General features: G+C 45.2%; 2 protein-coding genes across 32 annotated transcripts in view; both read right to left on the reverse strand.

Annotated features, from left to right (window-relative positions):
* The window catches only part of MTF1 (metal regulatory transcription factor 1), a 49818-nt gene extending 39404 nt beyond the window's left edge, over positions 1-10414 (reverse strand). The window contains exons 1-2 of one of the 2 annotated variants that reach the window (XM_035250873.3): positions 10030-10414; positions 7401-7859 (exon numbers count right to left, since the gene is read on the reverse strand). In XM_035250873.3, the coding sequence (XP_035106764.1) occupies positions 7401-7808 (408 nt within the window). In that variant the 5' untranslated portion in view covers positions 7809-7859; positions 10030-10414. Of the gene's footprint in view, positions 1-7400; positions 7860-9701; positions 9764-10029 lie in introns of those variants that run through there. The other variant, XM_035250871.3, reaches the window with a different exon arrangement.
* Positions 10415-10834: 420 nt separating this feature from the next.
* The window catches only part of INPP5B (inositol polyphosphate-5-phosphatase B), a 72000-nt gene continuing 62823 nt past the window's right edge, over positions 10835-20011 (reverse strand). For 22 of the 30 annotated variants that reach the window (XM_035250864.3, XM_078331274.1, XM_078331265.1 and 19 more), the window contains 5 exons: positions 18585-18698; positions 16548-16632; positions 15839-15966; positions 14347-14458; positions 10835-12288 (listed from right to left, as the gene is read on the reverse strand). In XM_035250864.3, the coding sequence (XP_035106755.1) occupies positions 12173-12288; positions 14347-14458; positions 15839-15966; positions 16548-16632; positions 18585-18698 (555 nt within the window). In that variant the 3' untranslated portion in view covers positions 10835-12172. Of the gene's footprint in view, positions 12289-14346; positions 14459-15838; positions 16001-16547; positions 16633-18584; positions 18699-20011 lie in introns of those variants that run through there. The other 8 variants (XM_078331271.1, XM_078331272.1, XM_078331268.1 and 5 more) reach the window with 3 other exon arrangements.

Below are 20011 nucleotides of genomic sequence, written 5' to 3' on the forward strand. Positions count from 1 at the left end.
GCCTCTTCAGGCCAGTTAAGTGGATTTTAATGCCAAATAAAATCACTGCCACAACAAAGCTAAGCTAAGACAGTGCTTCAAGAAGGCAAGCCTCCTGAATGTCTGGTCCTTAAGCAAGATTTTCAAAGACTAAAGCTACTGCTACTTCTCCCTCAATCTCCACCCAACCCCAAACCTACTGATTTCAAAAATACAGACTCTTCCACATGGGTCTCATGGACAGCAGGAAAAAATGTGAGTGGGAGGAAAGTGCAGTGAGCTAAATTCCCAGCAAACTGAACCAAGTGCTCATAATATCCTTGACCCTGTCCTATTCAATATAATTATCAACGACCTGAAGACATGAATGACAAACCAGACTTGAAAATAGAATAAAGCAATTTGAATACTAGGAAGTGGAAAAGTGACAGCTTTTCACTGATTGCATAATCATTCCCTCTGTACCATCTCCTCCTCTTCTGCCTGGATCAGCATTTCCCAAAATGTGTTCCACAAAACACTGATCCCTGGAGATGAGGTCTGAAAAATGTTTTCTCAAGTTTAAAGCATTTGAAAAATTCTGCATTTTCTTCTTCTTAGTTGTTGGCGCATCAAAGGCTCTGAGAGGTTCTAATCAGCAAATTTCTGTCTTGGTTTAACTTAGTGTTTCCCAAATACCTGCTCATGAAACACTTTCACACAGTAATCATTAGCTGAGGATGGCCTCAAGTTTAGATCCTAAACCATGTCCAAATTACCTATGCTAAAAAAAAAAAAAAAAAGATTCAATCCCCTTGAGCTAGCTACTGCTGTCTCATCACTCTTCTTCCTCTACCAACCGTATTAAAAAAAAAAAAAAAAAAAAAACCAACTTGACATTTCCTGCCTCCTGTTTCCTCATCACTCACTGCCTCCTGTTTCCTCATCACTCACTCACTTCTTCATCACTCAAAACCTGGCTTCAGCCCCACTGCTCTACTGTAAGTCTTCTCATGTGAACAAATGCACAACCAGCAGGACTAGTGGCTTGGCTTCTTTTGGGCTCCTCAATCCCTCTGCAGGGTTACACAGGAATATTCTCATTTATTGACACTCTCTTCCTTCAGCTTCTGCAACACTGCATTCGACCCATCTCTTTGACTATCATGATCTTGGGTTCCTCTTTCTCTTCCCACCCCTTAAATTCTCAGGCCAACTCTTACTTCTCCCTTGAGTAAACCATCCACCGCTTGAAGGACCCTTTCTACTACTATTCTAACTACAAATTGTTTCTTTGACATAGATACACATTTCCAATGACCTTTCAATTTGTTCATGTTACTTTTCTCCAAGGACTGTACATTCAATACACTCCAACCAAACTCACTAATTACCCCTTCAACGTTTTCCTTTTCCTGTCTTTCTTGAATTCCTATGAATGGGATCACCATTTGGAGGGCGGGGGGAACAGAGTTAGCCACTTTCTCCCCAGCATGCACACAGCACTTCCAGTACTCCTCTGTTAAAATATCTACCACAACGGACTCTAACTGCTTAACTCTAAACCTAGACTTGAAGCTCCATCAATAAGCTGTGCTAAGACACAGCAGAAACTCAACAGATTTGGGAAAACGAATGAATCCTTTCAATAAACATGATTCAAAACCGTTTTTTTTTTTTTTTTTTGAGACAGATTCCCAGGCTGGAGTGCAGTGGCACAATCTTGGCTCACTGCAGCCTCCGCTCCCTGGGTTCAAGCAATTCTCCTGCCTCAGCCTCCCACATAGCTGGGACTATAGGTGTGCAGCACCACAATCGGCTAATTTTTGTATTTTAAGTAGAGACAGGGTTTCACCATGTTGGCCAGGCTGGTCTAGAACTCCTGACCTCAAGTGATCCATTTGTCTCGACCTCCCAAAGTGCTGGGATTACAGGCATGAGCCACTGCGCCCAGCCTATTCAAAACCTTCTAATCTTGCCCAATTCATGGCTCATTCCTCAAACTCCAATAACATATACAAAGTTCTCTCATGCTTCTACAAAAGCTCTTGATTCTTCCCATAAGCAAGGCCACTATCCTTTCTTCCGACTTAAATGAAACCCCACACATAAGCTACAACTGTCTCCCAACTGGGCAAGACATTGCCAGTTTTCCTCTGCCTCCAAGATACCTGTGCTGCCAGACCAATCTTTCTAAAATGCTACTCTAACCACGTTATCTATTTAACCCCTCTAGCCTTGGCTTAGACACCTCCAGTTGTTTTCTACCATTTCCAGAAAAGGATAGTCCAAAACCCACAGAGGGTTATCATTGCCTTTCATGTTTGGATCTTCACTATCTTTTCCATCCTTAACTCCTTCTACTCCCTATGTTCTAGTCTAAGGGTCAGCACATTACAGACAGTGAACCAAATCCACCCCACTGCCCGTTTTTGTAAAGTCTTTTTTTTTTTTTTTTATGAATAGAGATGGGGTTTCACCATGTTGGCCAGGTTGGTCTCAAACTGCTGACCTCAGGTGATCTGCCCACCTTGGCCTCCCAAAGTGCTGGGATTACAAGCATGAGCCTCTGCGCCTGGCCTGTTTTTGTGAAGTCTTATCAGAACTTGGCCACGTTCATTCATTTATGTATTGCCTATGGCTGCTTTTGTGCTACAATGGAAGAATGTAGTAGTTCCAACAGAGACCTTATAGCCAGCAAAGCCCAGAATATTTACTACTTAGCCCTATGCAGAAAAAAGTGTGCTGACCTCTGTTGTAACAGGAAAACTGGCTATTCCCTGAAAATGGCCTGATTCCCACCTGCATTCCTTGTAGTATGCTGTTCCTCTCTCTTAGAAACAGCTTTTCCTCCTTTTTTCCTTAATTGTAATATATTCTTTTTGAGACAGTTTCGCTCTTGTTGCCCAGGATGGAGTACAACGGCGCAATCTCATCTCACCACAACCTCTGCCTCCCAGGTTCAAGAGATTCTCCTGTATCAGCCTCCCAAATAGCTGGAATTACAGGCATGCACCACCACGCCCAGCTAATTTTTTTGTATTTTTAGTAGATACAGGGTTTCTCCATGTTGATCAGGCTGGTCTCGAACTCCCAACCTCAGGTGATACGCCAGCCTCAGCCCCTCAAAGTGCTGAGATTACAGGGTGAGCCACGACGCCCAGCCAATTGTATATATTCTTAAAGACCAGCTCAAATGCCACCTTTTTCGCAAAGAATTCCCTGATCTCAAAATTAAGGGTGAGCTTCTCTGTGCTCACAGTGTGATAACCGTACCTCTCCTTCACATTTACCACATTGTGCGTGGGCTATGATTATTAGTGTAAACAATTTTTGCTTCTATGTTATAAATCAACTACCACAATCATCTGCAGTGTCCATAGAACATAACAACATCTTGCTTCATGTTTGTCGAGCTGAACAAACTTACAAATCCCCTACAAACTCAAATCAGCTGAAACCAACAAGATAAAATGTCACAGGGAGATATTTTTATTTTTTGAGATGGAGTTTTGCTCTTGTTGCCAAGGCTGGAGTGTAGTCCCGCAATCTTGGCTCATTGCAACCTTAGCCTCCCAGGTTCAGAGAGTCTCCTCCCTCAGCCTCCAGAGTAGCTGGGATTACAGGCGACTGCCATCATACCAGGCTAATTTTTTGTATTTTCAGTAGAGACAGGGTTTCATTATGTTGGCCAGGCTGGTCTTGATCTCAGGTGATCCACCCACCTAGGCCTCCCAAAGTGTTGGGATTATAGGCATGAACCACCACGTGCCACTGGGAGATATTTTTAATAAGGCTTACATGCAGGTCTCCGTTTTCATTTTTATAAGATCTGACGGCTGCATACATGAGAATAATCTAGAGCAGGGTTTCTCAATCCTAGCACTATCGCTATTTTGGGCCAGATAATTCTGTTGTAGGGGGCTGTCCTGTGCACTGTAAAACATTTAACAGTCTCTTTAACCTCTAACCACTAGATTCCAGTACCACCTCCACAGTGTGACAACCAAAAATGTTTCTAGACATGGCCAAACATCTCCTGGGGGCAAAACTGCCTGCAGTTAAGAAGCACTACTATAGAAATTTCCAACTACAGGCTAGCAGTAAGATGTTGCTGATAATAAATATAGACTACATAGTAACTGTAGTGCAGTTCCTGAATAAGAGATAAGAGCCATACTATATTCAATGCCAGTTGACTCACACTCATGAGACTGTGCTCAACTATAGATTTTTAAAGGACTCTGGTGCCAGGCAAGGTGGCTCACACCTGTAATCCTAGCACTTTGGGAGGCTGAGGCAGGCAGATCAACCTGAGTGAGATCAGGAGTTCAAGACCAGCCTGATCAACATGAAGAAACCCTGTCTCTACTAAAAATACAAAATTAGCCAGACATGGTGGTGCATGCCTGTAATCCCAGCTACTTGGAAGGCTAAGGCAGGAGAACTGCTTGAACCTGGGAGGCGGAGGTTGCAGTGAGAGATCACACCATTTGCACTCCAGCCTAGGCAACGAGAACAAAACTCCATATCAAAAAAAAAAAAAAAGGACTTTGGAAAACTGGAATTCATATAATCAAAGGTGACTAGGTTGATGAGAAATTGGAGAAAATGTCACAGAGGGACATTTAAGTACATGGAGGTGTTTAGCCTATGTAAAAGGAAGAAAAATCCATGATCTTCAAATAGCTAATGGACTATCCTATGGGAGGAAGCTTACTCAGGAAGTCAGGTCTGGAATCAGTGGGCAGCACCTGCAGAAAGGCAGGTTTTGGTTCTATACAAGTAAAAGCTTTCTAACAGTCAGCACTGGCTAACAAATGTACTGGGTTGAGGTATGAAACACTGCTCTCGTTGTTCTGGAAGTTTTCAAGCAGAAACCAGATGAACTGATGTCAGAGATGCCATACGGAGATTTCTGCATGGTGTAGGAGGTAGGACAAGATGGTCTCTCTAAGGCTAGCAAAGGAAAAGTGATAGGCCATCAATAAGCCACATACATAAGCCATATGCAATTTCAAGACCTCAACCACAGCAAAAAAGAAAACTATATTGCTAAATCATTCACCCTATTTTCTGTTTGGTAACATCTTACATTTAGTTCCTGGTACTGTAACTACCAGTGACCTACTTTTTTCTAACTGACCTGTAATAGTTCTTGGATAATGTATATCACTACCTTTAAATCAGAACTTTTATTCTGCTAGTAATAACCAGTAGTATAATAACCACTAGTAAATGATTTGAAAACTGTAAAATGCTTTACAGTTTTCAAAACATCCTGACAGCATTACCTTACTCACATTAGCTAAACACAAACATGAAAACTTATTTTAAATAACCTGCTCTCTTTTACTGTCTCTTGCCTGAATTTTTTTTTTCTTTTTGAGACTGAGTCTTTTCTGTTTTGCACTGAAGAGGCAAGAAAAAACAACAAAAAAATGAAAAATGTAAAAAAAAGAGAGACTGAGTCTTGCTCTGACATCCAGGCTGGAGTGCAGTGGTGCGATCTTGGCTCGCTGCAACCTCCACCTCCTGGATTCAAGTAATATCCTTGCCTCAACTTCCTGAGTAGCTGGGCCACCATGCCCAGATTCGTGTGTGTGTGTGTGTGTGTGTGTGTGTGTGTGTGTGTGTATTTTTCGTAGAGACAGAGTTTTGTCATGTTTGACAGGGTGGTCTTGAACTCCTGACCTCAGGTGATCCACCTGCCTTGGCCTCCCAAAGTGCTGGGATTACAGGCGTGAGCCACTGTGCCCGGCCTGAATTTCTTTTTTTTTCTTTTTTGAGACAGAGTCTCGCTCGGTTGCCCAGGCTGGAGTGCAATGGTGTGATCTCGGCTCACTGCAACCTCTGCCTCCGGGTTCAAGCAATTCTCTTGCCTCAGCTTCCCAAGGAGCTGGGACTCAGGCACACGCCACCATGCCTAGCTAATTTTTTTCTATTTTTTAGTAGAGACGGGTTTCACTGTATTGCCCAGGTTGGTTGCGAACTCCTGAGCTCAGGTGATCCACCCACCTTGGCCTCCCAAAGTGTTGGGATTACAGGCGTGAGCCACCATGCCCAGCCTTTTTCTTTTTAAGACAGAGTCTTGCTCTGTCGCCCAGGCTAGAGCGTAGTGGTGCGATATCGGCTCACTGCAACCTCCGCCTCCTGGGTCCAAGTGATTCGACTACCTCAGCCTCCTAAGTAGATAGGCCTGCATCACCACCACCTGGCTAATTTCTGTATTTTTAGCAGAGACTGGGTTTCATCATGTTGGCCAGGCTGGTTACAAATTCCACCTCAAGTGATCCACTCGCCCCAGCCTCCCAAAGTGCTGGGATTACAGGCATGATTACCATAAAAGAAAAATTCATTAAACATTCACTAAGATAATAAAACATATTCCCAGATCGGGCATGGTGGCTCACACCTGTAATCCCAGCACTTTGGGAGGCTGAGGCGGGTGGATCATGTGGTCAGGAGTTTGAAACCAGCCAGGCCAACCTGGTGAAACCCCATCTCTACTGAAAATAAAAAAATTGGCCAGGCATGGTGACAGGCGCCTATAACCCAAGCTTACTCAGAAGGCTGAGGCAGGAGAATCGCTTGAACCTAGGAGACAGAGGTTGCTGTGAGCCAGGACTGCACCATTGCACTCCAGCCCAGACTGGGCGACAGAACAAGACTCCATCTCAAAAATTAAATAAATAAATAAACAAAGAAACATATTCCAGCAGATTCTCATCTTCAAAACAAATCATTTAAACACAACCCAGAGATAAGCCAAATCTAGCTATTTCTTTTTCTTTCTTTTTTTTTTTTTTTTTGAGATGGAGTCTTGCTCTGTCACAAGGCTGGAGTGCAGTGGCGCAATCTTGGCTCACTGCACCCTCTGCCTCCTGGGTACAAGCAATTCTCCTGCCACACCTCCCAAGTAGCTAGGATTATAAGCCCATGCCACCATGCCCAGCTAATTTTTGTACTTTAGTAGAAATGGGGTTTAATCATGTTGGCCAGGATGGTCTTGATCTCCTGACCTCGTGATCCGCCCGCCTTGGCCTCCCAAAGTACTGAGGTTATAGGCATGAGCCAGCCAGCCCAAATACAGTTATTTCTTTATCAAATAAGCCAACTCTAGTTATTTCCCTGTCAGATAAGCTAAATCTAGTTATTTTAGTGTCAGAAACATGGACTTAATTAAGTGAAATTTATTTATGACCTAGGGAAGGATATTCGCGAAATTATAATTTCATATTCCCAAATTTCAATGTGGCTATACAAACCAAAGTCCCAGAAGCAATCACAACAAAACCTAAAGCATATGTGTTGTTGATAAGCAAAACTATTTTAAGTCCTAACCCCACACACTCCTTTACTCCCCGGCTAAAATTTGCACCCAAACTTTTGTAAGGACTTGCCCCAAAACCAACTAGGCCCCCACTGACTGCTTTACTCACTTCTTTACGTTTCGTTTCCGGACATTCCGACTGCAGAGTGAGGGTTGCACCTTCGATATTTCTCGGCATGGGTGTGGAACCAGGGTTTATTGTCAAATGAATCTGATCTGGTGAGATAATATGTTGCACATAACCCTGGGACATTGCTTCATGATCTATCAGGTGAAAACCCTCTTCACCCCCTACTAGAAAAGGCAAGTGTTCTCCGCACTGTCCGTCATCATCGTCATCCTCCAAAGTGCCAGGGTCCTGCTCAATAAGAACAGTGGTCCTATCATAAACAGTTCCAGATGAGGAAGGCATCAGTCCATTTTTATCCACAAACCTGAGCATTTTATCATCGGGGGTCAGCTCATCTTCCTCTGCCTTAAAGTAGATGATGTTGTTGTCTGGACTGTGTTCCCCCATGGTTCAGTTGTGCTCAGCTCAATTGTGAGAAATGAAAAGATAATGACTTGTCTGCAATAGAACAAAGCCAGAGTTAGAGTCATACCACAAGACTTATGGACTTTTTTAGCAAGCAAAGGGCTCATTTTCCCTCTCATTTAAAGAGCAAGCCAAAGCAAATGAAAAACCATCCTTGGGAATAATTTTTTAATTATCTTAACTTTGAAACCATCAAGTTATTTTTAAAGAAAAGCAATGCTGGCTGGGCATGGTGGCTCATGCCTGTAATCCCAGCACTTTGGGAGGCTGAAGTGGGAGGATCACCTGAGGCCAGTAGTTTGAGATCACCATGGTCAAAACAACATAGTGAGACGCCATCTCTATAAAAAGAAAGAAAAAGAAAGAAAGAGAGAGAGAAAGACTAAGGAAGGAAGGAAAGAAAAGCAATGCTTTTCAAAAATTGAGTAAGTTCATAAGACCTTCTGAATATGCCTGTCAAACAATTTGAAACTTGGTCAAAATACTTAAAGGGGACAAAAGAGCAAACAGAACAGTGGCTGCTTAAAGGCTGAATTGCTACAAATCTTAAAGGAAACTCCATTCAAATATCCTCCAAATTAGACCACGAGGCAGTAAATGGTTTCATGCAATTTATGGTAGAAGGAACAAGGCTTTGGAGGCAGAGCCAACTACCTACAGATCCTGGCTTTGCCCTTTACTACATGGTTAACTTTTCTGTACGTCACTTTTCTTATATGCAAGATGGGACTATTAATTCCTGTTCTCTCCGTTTTACAAGGAATAAAAGAGGTAACACATGCAAAGCACAATGTTTGATAAATAGTAGACGAAGAAGTGTGAATTCCTTCCCTGCCACCTAGAACAGATGTTTCAACCTTCTGGGTGGAGGGGCTAATCCCCAATCAGGCACAAACAGTGAAGATCACTGTTATCTATTTATGCCTTAAAACAATATGGTGTCAGAAGTTATGGCTGTATAATGGGCTCTCATCCCTGAATGAATTGAGTCTTACTTATTATTTTTGTTTCCACAGCCCCTAGCATAACACACTGATACTGGAAGCGCAGGAAATGTCAGCTAAATGAATGAAAGACATGACAACATACACTCTCGTGAAGATAATATCTTGGGAAGATATATTCTCTTGAGAAAAATACCATATTTGAAGCTTTCATGTTCTGGAATAGTGATTCTTCCTTCATCTACAAACACAAGCTCTACAAATGTGGGTTTGGCAGGCAGAACAGAGAATTTTAAAATAATCAGCATATCCCTTTTAGTTTTCAGTCTGGCTTTGCACATAAAGTCTTTCTCTTTTGCTCTGGGTTAGAGAGTGAGCCTTTACTTAGTGGGGTGGCTAGAGAGTTACCAAAGACAGGCCAAAGGATCCGATCCGGGAGGTACCGGCCCGACCCCTAGCTCTGGCTTATGCAACCCCATAGATGTACATTTCGCTGCATCTGAGAAGAGAGAGAAGAGCACCGAGGGCCCCAGTGGGCTGCCCCGGCACCCTCAGCGGCAACGCAGAGACCAACTGTCCGGAACAAACAAGACCGGGAGGTTTGAGGGTGGCCAAGAGGAGTGCGAACAGAGCCCCCTTGAGAGGAGGCTGGGTAAATGAACCTGTCTGGGACAGTGCCCAGTACGGGGCCACACAGAAAAATCCGAAGACCAGCTGGGGGTCTCCAAGCGCAGACAGGAGGGGCAGGGTCCGGGTCTCCATGGAAACAGGGAAGGGGGGCTGGATACCCGTCCCCATGGAAACAGAGAAGGGGTGGGGTCCCTATGGTGACCGGACTGAGGTCTCTATTGGGAAATGCTTCAGGAGGGAGCCTAAGTCCCACGCCCCCGCTAAGTCCCAAGCCCAGGCCGAGTCTAGTTTCGCCTTTTACCTCCGCGGCTCCCGGCAACGGCGGCGGCAGCAGCTTCTCCCCTCCCCAGCGGCACCATGATTGCCCCCACCTTCCAAACGTCACTTCCGCTTCCGCTTTCCGGAGGAAGGAGGGGACAGCGCTCCGCCCCTCCCTGGCGCCTCTGGTTGGCTCAGGTTGTCAGGGGCCGAGCTGAAGCTTCCAATTGGCGAGAGGGAGGGGCGGGGCGGGGCACCGTGGGGAAGGAGCCCAGTGGGTGAGTTCGTCGGCGCGAGGAAGCGCCTGGAGTAGGTACTGGCTGCCCGCAGGGTGTCGCACTCACGGCACGGGACGCAAGAAGGAAACGAACCTCAAAGCAAGAGTCCGAAATATCGTCAGCCGAGTTTGCGCTGGTTGCCCTCGGCCAGGCAGCCACAGCTGCAGTGGGAAGGACCACAGTTGGCCGTCTGAACTCTGGCTCCAACTCTCCTGGGGAGCCTGAACGGCGGTGACGTTCCCGGGTTTCTCTCTCCGGGGCTCCGGCCTCCCCTTCAGCACCCATCAAAGTTAACACAGGCGGGAGGCCCCAGAAAGGAAGATAAGAGTCCAAAGGCAGAACTAAGAGTATTCCAAGCCCAGCTGGAGAGGACGCCGCCGCCTCTTCCTTGTACCACGCGCTTCCCTAAGACGCCCTTCTCACACTCTCGCTCCGGCAAGCGGTCCCAACTTTCTTCCCCTGCAGAGGACGCGGCTTCGATGGGACTCTTGTCCGGGCCAGTTAGCGCCACCTACCGGCCACTCCCTTCTTTAACCGTTCACATTGTCCTGGTCCGTGTCTTAAACCCATTTTACAGTCCCCAGAAGTAGTTGTATTTGTACCCAGGAAACAATTCTGCGTGTGCCTTTGTTACGCCCCCGTCCTTTCCAAATGCCTGGAGGATCTAGCTGTTAGATCCTCCTAGCAGCCACTGCCTGTTTTTCCCATAAGCTGCTTCTGGAATATTCAGAGTGGGGCAACTCCAATGACTAGACCACGGGTCAAGGGGTTCAGGCCAGTGCTATAACCATTTTTTGCTGACTGCCAGCAATATGTCTCTTTGGCCCCAAGGCTTGAGCCACGAAGTCCAGCTGCAGCGAACTGCCATCTCTTAAGAGAGAAAAACATACACAACCACCACTGTTAAAAATACATTTATCATTAAAATATATTACATGAGAGGGGATGCATCATATACAATTTGGAAGACTTGCTGACCCAGAAAATCCCACTTGTTTCATTGAACACTCATTTCTTCAGTGATTTTACATTTAATTTTTAGAGACAGAGTCTCCCTTTGTCACCCAGGCTGGAGTACAGTGATGTGGTCATAGCTCACTGCACCCTCAAACTCCTGTGTTCAAGTGATCCACCCACATCAGCCTCCCAAGTAACTGGGACCACAGGCATGCATCACCACACCCAGCTAATTTTCAAAAATATTTTGTAGAGATGAGGTCTCCTTGTGTTACCCAGGCTGGTCGCAAACTCCTGGTCTCTAGCAGTCCTCCCACCTCAATCTCCCCAAGTGCTGAGATTACAGGCTTGAGCCACTGCGCCTGGTTATTTTAATTTTTTAAACACCTTTATTGCCCTTAGAGGTTGAGCAGCCAGTCTCAGAGTTATCGAGCCATTATCTGAGCAGGAATGGGGGTAGAGTTTGCCTGTGCATATACACATATCCTCAGACCCAGCACTGAAAGTATCTGGGGTGGCTGTAGTCTATTTTATCCAGCAGTTTCTGCCTGCATTCTTGCCGTCCAAGTCATAGTCCTTTCAGGACTCCAAAGTTCCTTCAAATATCTGATCGTGAGGATATCACCCCAGGCTACAGGGAAGGCACCAACTACGCCCCAGAGGTAGGGTGGGTGAGTACAAGTAGTTATTTTAAAACATCTTAAATTAAAAAAAAAAAAAAAGCCTGAAGTGGTGGCTCAAGCATGTAATCCCAACACTTTGGGAGGCTGAGGCTGGTGAATCACCTGAGGCCATGTGTTTGAGCCAGCCTGGCCAACATGGTGAAAACCCATCTCTACTAAAAATACAATAACTTAGCCGGGCGTGGTGGCAGGTGCCTGTAATCCCAGCTACTCAGGTGGCTGACGCAGGAGAATTGCTTGAACTAAGGTGGGGGAGGTTGCAGTGAGCCGAGATGGCACCATTGAACTCCAGCCTGGGTAACGAGTGAAACTCCTTCTCAAAAAAAAAAAAAAAAAAAAAAGCTCTCAATCTGTGTTAAATAACTAAAGTTGATAATTGAATGTCAGTTTTATTATGGTGGATTTTCTCCTACGTCTTCATGACTCACAGCACTGAGTGTGCTAACCAATGGTGGACTTAGTCGGGGCACTAGGCTCAGGAAACAGCTGCCATTCTTGCTACCAAGTAGCCTCACATAATTATCTTAAGACAGCTCTTGAGCTGAAACAGGTGGGGCTGGTAATTGGCTGCCTTAAGTAAAATGGAAGAGAGAGGCTCAGAGTGGGTTGCAAAGGAACTGGTGAATAAATTCTTGAGCCTTCTTCTTCTCCATCATATCAAGCTTTTGGTGACCAGCTGGGTTTCGAAGCAATAAGCTGCCAAATATGCTAGCTGCAAGAAAAAAAACAGAAAATAAATGATTCAGCAAAAGAAGGTACTAAAGACACACATCACTTACAGCAGGGGTATGTTCTGAGAAATGTCATTAGGTGATTTTGTCATTCTTTGAACATCCTGAGTGTACTTACACTTTACACAAACTTTACTTGCACTTGTACTTACACAATTCTAGATGGTATAGCCTATTGCTCCTAGGGTCCTGTACAGCAAGTTACTATACTGAATACCACAGGCAACTAACACACTGGTAAGTATTTGTGCATCCAAATATATCTAAACATAGGAAAGGTACATCAAAAATATAATATTATGGGCCAGGTGCAGTGGCTCGCACCTGTAATCTCAGCACTTTGGGAAGCTGAAGCAAGCAGATCACTAGAAGCCAGGAGTTTGAGACCAGATAGGCCAACATGGTGAAACTAATAAAAATACAAAATTAGCCTCTCCCCGCCAGTGGGCTTTCCAAGGGTAATGGTGCTCTGTCGGAGATGGCCGAGATTACAGGGTGGTGGAGGAGGCAGCCCTGCTTGGTGTCCTGCCTCTCTGGTTCCTGCCTCCTCCCCTCCCACTCGCACACTGCCTCACCTCCCTCTTATCCTCGCTGAGGGCTAGTCCCCAGGCTCAGACAGTGGTTCATAAGCATGTTAAGGATAGCTAAGGCCCAGGGGTGGCTGCATGGGCTTGAGTGGCCATCTGGCTTCCAGCACTCTCCCACCCAGCAGTGGGGAGGGTGGGCATTGGTCACCGCCCTTAAAAAAGAAAAAAAGGCTGGGCATGGTGGCTTACACCTGTAATCCCAGCACTCTGGGAGGCCAAAGTGGGCGGATCACAGGGTCAGGAGTTCAAGACCAGCCTGGTTAATATGGTGAAACCCCATCTCTACTAAAAATACAAAAATCAGTTGGGCATAGTGGCACATGCCTGTAATCCCAGCTACTCGGGAAGCTGAGACAGAAGAATCGCTTGAACCCCAGAGGCAGAGGTTGAAGTGAGGCAAGATCATGCCACTGCACTCCAGCCTGGGCGACAGGGCGAAACTCTGTCTCCAAAAAAGAAAAATATAGCCAGACGTGGTGGCAAGCACCTATAATCCCAGCTTCCTGGGAGGCTAAGGCACACGAATCACTTGAACCCAGGAGGCAGAGACTGCAGTGAGCTGAGTTCACACCACTGCACTCCAGCCTGGGTGACAGAGCAAGACTGTCTCAAACACACACACCCCCCACAGTATTATAATCTTATGGACCCTCCATCGTATATATGGTCCGTTGTTGACCAAGATGTTATACGGTACAGGATTATACTTTTTTTGTGAGACAAAGTCTCACTATGTCACTCAGGCTGGAATGCAGTGGTGCAGTCTCGGCTCACTGCAGCCTCCATTGCATCACTTGAGTTCAAGTGATTCTCCTGATTCAGCCTCCCTAGTAGCTGGGATTACAGGTGCCCACCACACCCAGCTCATTTTTGTATGTTTCACCATGTTAGCTAGGCTGGTCTCAAACTCCTGACCTCAGGTGATCTGCCCGCCTCGGCCTCCCAAAGTGCTAAGATTACAGATGTGAGCCATCATGCCCAGTCCATGACTATACTTATTCTTGTGTTGTTAGGAGTGGGGAGGAATGTCCAAATGCAATATTTTCTGCTTTAATCCCAGCACTCTGGGAGGCCAAGGTGGGTGGATCACCTGAGGTTGGGAATTCAAGACCAGCCTGACCAACATGGAGAGACTCTGTCTCTACTAAAGAATACAAAATTAGCTGGGCGTGGTGGCACATGCCTGTTATCCCAGTTACTTGGGAGGCTGAGGCAGAAGAATTGCTTGAATCCGGGTGGTGGAGGTTGTGGTGAGCCAATATCACGCCATTGCACTCTAGCCTGGGCAACCAGAGCAAAACGCCATCTCAAAAAAAAAAAAAAAAAAAATCTTGGCCCAGAGCTTAATATTTTAGTTCTACTGCAAGGGACTTGGGACCCTACTCAACCACATTTCTCATTACAAGTCTCTCAGTTTGCAGAAATGCTTTCCATAGATTTTTGGCTGCTTACCTAGAATATTCTCATCCAAATGATTTTTTGCTGAATTTTTCAGCAGTTCTTGCAAAAACGCCATCAAGTATTTGAAGACATTGTTGTGGAATGTGGGGAGAGTAGAAATGACCTGAAAGAGGGAGAATTGCAATTTGTCTTTTGTTCACTGAATCATTTGTCAAGTGCCTACTACAGTCCAAGAACTGAATACACCATCCAAGTGCGCGAGTAAGACTGTGCACAGAAAACTGGTTGCTTACCACTTGGCATAAGTACCGAAAGAGAGGTACAGGTCAAATGTGACATGAATTTAGAAGTCAACCTTTTAACTGCATGTTCTTATAAGACTTAAGGAAATAAGACATTTTAGTTGGGTCTTGAATATAAGACAAAACTGGATTTACAGAGGTAAGAACTGGGGTTATTTAGAGCAAAGAACATGTAAAAAAGGGCAAGAGGAGAAAAACAGATAAGTAGAGAGAACACTTTATGAGAAGTCAATTTTGGCAGGAGCATAACTAGAAGGGTTGATCAGGCCCTGATCAAGGAGAACTCCAGCTATCTGCATATCAAAATCATTTTGGAAGCTTGAACAAAATAGATTCCAAAAGTGATTATAGGCTAGGCTCAGTGGTTCAAGCCTGTAATCCCAGCACTTCGGGAGGCCAAGGCGGGTGGATCACCTGAGGTCAGGAGTTTGAGACCAGCTTGGCAAACATGGTGAAACCCCATCTCTACTAAAAATACAAAAAATAGCCAGGCATGGTGGTGCACACCTGTAATCCCTGCTACTTGGGAGTCTGAGACAGGACAATCACTTGAATCCAGGAGGCAGAGGTTGCAGTGAGCTGAGATCCCACCAATGCACTCCAGCCTGGGTGACACAGCGAGACTCCATCTCAAACAAACAAACAAAAAACAAAATTGATTATGATTCGGTGGATTTAGGGTGAGGCTTTAGAATCTGTATTATTGACAAGTTTTTTAGATTCTGCCAAGGCCTGTTGTATGTGTGAACCACCAAGCTAGATCATAGAAAGTCTTCAATATTTAAGAAAATTAGTAATTGGGAATGGAGAGCCAAGTATAGTTTTTTGACCAACAGACACATGATAATAGCCTAATTTAGAATACACAATCTGATGGCAGTGTGTAAAACAAATCAGCAGGAGGAGATCGTGAAAGCAGCGCACTGAGCCAAGCTAAGTACAATGAGAATATAAGAGAGAAGACAGGTCATAGATCAACGAGACTGGGCCCGTTGGAGGCACGGAGCGGGTGGAGTCAGAAATGACTCAGGTCTCGGGTTGACTCACTGGAATTAAGGGTGATGCCATTAAAAGAAACAAAGACATGAGAGAAAGAACAGGTTTGAGTTTGAGAAGGAAAGATAAGGTATTCAGTTTCTGAGATACTGCACTTGAGGGACTGCGTCCACTCTGTTCCCTTAGGCCCCATGGGGTCTGCGGCTAACCACATGTGTATGCTGATGCTCAGTGCGTCCCCTCACCTGCTTGCTTGCTGTGTAGTTGCCAGAACACTCCAAGCAGTTATGGTAGGCGCTGTAACAGATGACAGGCTCTGGAAGGCTCTCCAAGAAAAGCAGCAGGGCTTCAGCTACAGAATGATTGCTGGCAGCTTTTGACCTATCATTAAGGAATCGATGGTGCTGCTGCCCATGGTTAGGAAAAGGCCCAAGAGCAAGCACATGCCAGAAGTGCTGCCTGCCCAGTCAGGCTCTGCTCAGAGCTAGAATGCCAGCCTAACTTCTCGAAGGGGCCACACTGTCAGGTGAGCCAAGCCTCCTGAGTTCCTGCTATACTGGTTACTTAAAGTTGTAAATTCTTAGCCTGGGAAACATGGCAAAACCCTGCCTCTATGAAAAGTTCAAAAATTAGACAGGTATGGTGGTATGCAACTGTGGTCCCAGTTACTCAGGAGGCTGAGGTGGGAGGATCGCTGCAGTGATTTGAGATCACACTACTGTACTCCAGCCTGGGTGACAGAGATGGACCCTGTCTCAAAAGAAAAAAAAGTTGTAAAGTCTTCTCTATGCAAACTTTAAATAAAACATGGTAACTGAGGATACAATATCAGATTCTGAGCCTGAAAATACTTTCCTTTTTCTCACCCCTCTCATTCATATTCTCTCTCTCTCTCTCTCACACACACACACACACACACACACACACACACACAGCTGAATGTCTGAAGGATACAGAGGTTATCAATCATTCCAGTATCCAAGTAGTCCCTGATATGTTCAAATTCTGACCTCAGGCCCGGTTGCTGAAACAGATCTTCCTGCAAAAGGGAAGACAGTCACAAAACAATTGTTTTCTCAGAAAATCACCAATGATTTCCTGACCTAGTAATATCACTAGCAGAAGGCAAAAAGAAGCAGTGTGGTAAGTCCCTGACAGATTATCTGATTTAAGCTGATGTGGCTAATTCATCTTGCGGGCCTTCCCAGGCATGTTTCTACAGTAGGTCTTCAGGCATCTGCTATAGAACTATGGGTAGGGCATACCACCCATACCACAAGAAGATCCAACACTGGAGAAAACATAAAAGCAGCTATGTTTCCTGCAGTGGTATAGAGGGATTACCTGGGGTGGGGGGGAGGGGATGAAGAAAATATAACATGCATAAGAGCATAAGAGAAAGCTAACAAGGTACTTCAATGCTTTGAGCAAATAAGTTTACAGCAGCAAAGCTATTTCCATTTGTCTCAGGACACTTTATGTTCATTGTTTTATAAAATGACTTAACCATATAAGTATATTAATAGTAACACTGTTATATATATTGCTCAAAAATTACATTTGAAAGGAACTCTGCAGAATATGTACAGCACTGAAGAATATGACTTCTCTACTCAGATTCACTGTATTCAAATCCCACCTCTGCCCATTTATCAGCTTTGGGACCTTAGCCAAGTTATTCACCTTTCCAGACATCTGTTTTTCCTCATCTGAGAACTACTGTGAAAACTAGAGGCAATGCTGTAAAACACTTAGAATAGTGCTTGGTATACTGCAATTCTCAATAAATGTGAGGGGGAAAAAAGTGAAAATGGAATATCATAAGAATGTGTACTAAGGCCAGGCGTGTGGCTCACACGTGTAATCCTAGCACTCTGGGAGTCCAAGGCAGGTGGATCACTTGAGGTCACAGGAGTTCGAGACCAGCCTGATCAGCATGGTAAAACCTTGTCTCAAAACGCAAAATTAGCCAGGCGTGGTGGTGAGTGCCTATAATCCCAGCTACTTGGGAGGCTGAGGAAGGAGAACTGCTTGAACCCAGGAGGCAGAGGTTGCAGTGAGCCAAGATCGTGCCACTGCACTCCAGCCTGGGTAACAGAGTGAGACCCTGTCTCAAAAAAAAATGTATACTAAAAAAAAAAAAAAAGTATGTCGCTCTGAAGTGGTAAAGTGATCTTATAGTTTGTATAGGTCTCCCCGAAACCTATATAAACAGATCAGTGAAACTGACCAATCTGACTAGTGAAGCCTGCCCTAGTCACTCTAGAAATCAGGCTTCCAAATTTGAGGCCCAGGGGTTGCATCTGGTCCCCTGCCTCTCCTTGGTTTATCAACAGGTTAGCCCCACTCATTCCCAGAAGCTGGTGAGAGTTCCTGAAGGAGAGCGGTAACATTCTGAGAGGCCTCCAGGCAGTTTTCTGGCTGAGGGACCCCAGAGGCCATGGGAAGGAACATGCTGTGCAGTGCTGGGATGGCCTTCCTACGCAACACTGCTTCCCTTGGGGGTGATCATGTACTGCATGTAATAGCAGGGTCTCTGGCTGGGGACCATGGCTCACACCTGTCATCCCAGCACTTTGGGAGGCCGAGGCAGGTGGATCATCTGAGGTCAGGAGTTCCAAGACCAGCCTGGCCAATACGGTGAAACTCCTTCTCTACAAAAATACAAAAATTAGCTGGGCATGAAGGTGGGTGCCTGTAATCCCAGCTACTCGGGAGACTGAGGCGGAAGAACCACTTGAACCCAGGAGGTGGAGGTTGCAGTGAGCGGAGATCACGCCATTGCACTCTAGCCTGACTCTGTCTCAAAAAAAAAAAAAAAAAAAAGCAGTCTCCCAGCATTGTGAAACATGGCATACTCCCTATCCTCCTTCCCCTTTGTCGGGGAAGAACAGTCCTCCACAGGTTCCTATGCAAAAAGTTATTGGGGCTGATGGTCTTTCTCAAGGCAGCCTGGCCCCAATCAGGTCTAAATGCCTAAACACAACCAACCTGCTGGACAGCATTTCGGTACAGGTAATCAACCATCATCCAGAGCTCTTTGGGGATTTCCAAGGGTCTCTCCAACTGGCTCCCATTACCTTCAGTCTGTATTGGCATCAGAGTCTGGAAAGCAATCAAGATCATGACAGAACTTCTGCCAGGCTGGCTCCAGGAAAACGCACAACATGGGGATGGCAAACCCATGGAAAACGGAAAATATTTCAATGCCCCTAACCAACACAGTCCTCAGACAGAAATGAAATCAGGTGGTACGATCAAGGAACAAAAGATAATTTTTGAGAATCAAGAGAGGGTTATGACAAGCAGTTTCAATGAATCAGGTGAACTATGCACCATATTTTTAGGAAAAAAAATCATTCCTATAGCATTTCACTATTAGAACTAGAAAGAAGGTGTCATCTGGTAAGGAAACAGCACAGCCCTGGGAATCCAAAAATCTGAGTTCAAGGCCCAGGTCCATTATTTTGATTTTTAATTAAATTTTTTTTTTTACTTTGAGATGGGGTCTCACTCTGTTGCCAAGGCTGGTCTTGAACTCCTGGACTCAAGTGACATACCCACCTCAGACTCCCAAAGTGCTGGGATTACAGATGGGAGCCACTGTACCCAGCCTCCAGGTCCACTGTTAACTCACCATATGACCTGTGACAAATCACTCTCCTTGATTGGGCCCCTGTTTTCATCTACATGACAAAGAAGAGGGAGTTCAAGACTCCCTACATTTAAAAATGCATTGAAAAAAAAAAAAAGCATGCATATTACCATAGATCTGCTCCAAATTAGTTCCCTTGCATTAGAATTGTCTTCATAGGAAGCTTTTAGATCGCAGCAAATTTAGTTAGGATGGTAACCTACCAATGATGATTTTAAAAAAAACAAAAGAATAATATCATTGACTATGGAACTTTCATTATTGTAGAATCCATGGCTGAGTTTCTCTTTTTTTTAGAGACAAGGTCTTACACTATTGCTCAGGTACTGCAGTCTTTTCTTTCTTTCTTGTTTTTTTTTTTTTCATTTAAGACGGGGTTTCACCATGTTGGTCAGGCTGGTCTTGAACTCCTGACTTCAGGTGATCCACCCATGTTGGCCTCCAAAGTGCTTGGATTACAGGTGTGAGCCACCACGCCTGGCCTGGTAGTGCAGTCTTGAACTCCCCGGCTCCCTCCTACCTCTGCCTCCCAAGTAGCTAGGACTACAGGTGCACACCCCCATACCCAGCTGATTTCTTAATTTTTTGTAGAGACGGAGCCTCACTATGTTGCGCAGGCTGGTCTCAAAGTCCTGGCCTAAAACAATTCTCCTGCCTTGGCCTCTCAAAGTGCTGGAATTACAGCTGTGAGTCACTGTGTCCAACCCATGGCTGAGTTTCTCTAATGTTCTGCTACAGACTGAATGTTTATGTCCCCTTCAAA

The sequence above is a fragment of the Callithrix jacchus genome, chromosome 7, assembly GCF_049354715.1.
Source record: "Callithrix jacchus isolate 240 chromosome 7, calJac240_pri, whole genome shotgun sequence".
In the NCBI taxonomy this organism is placed as follows: Eukaryota; Metazoa; Chordata; class Mammalia; order Primates; family Cebidae; genus Callithrix; species Callithrix jacchus.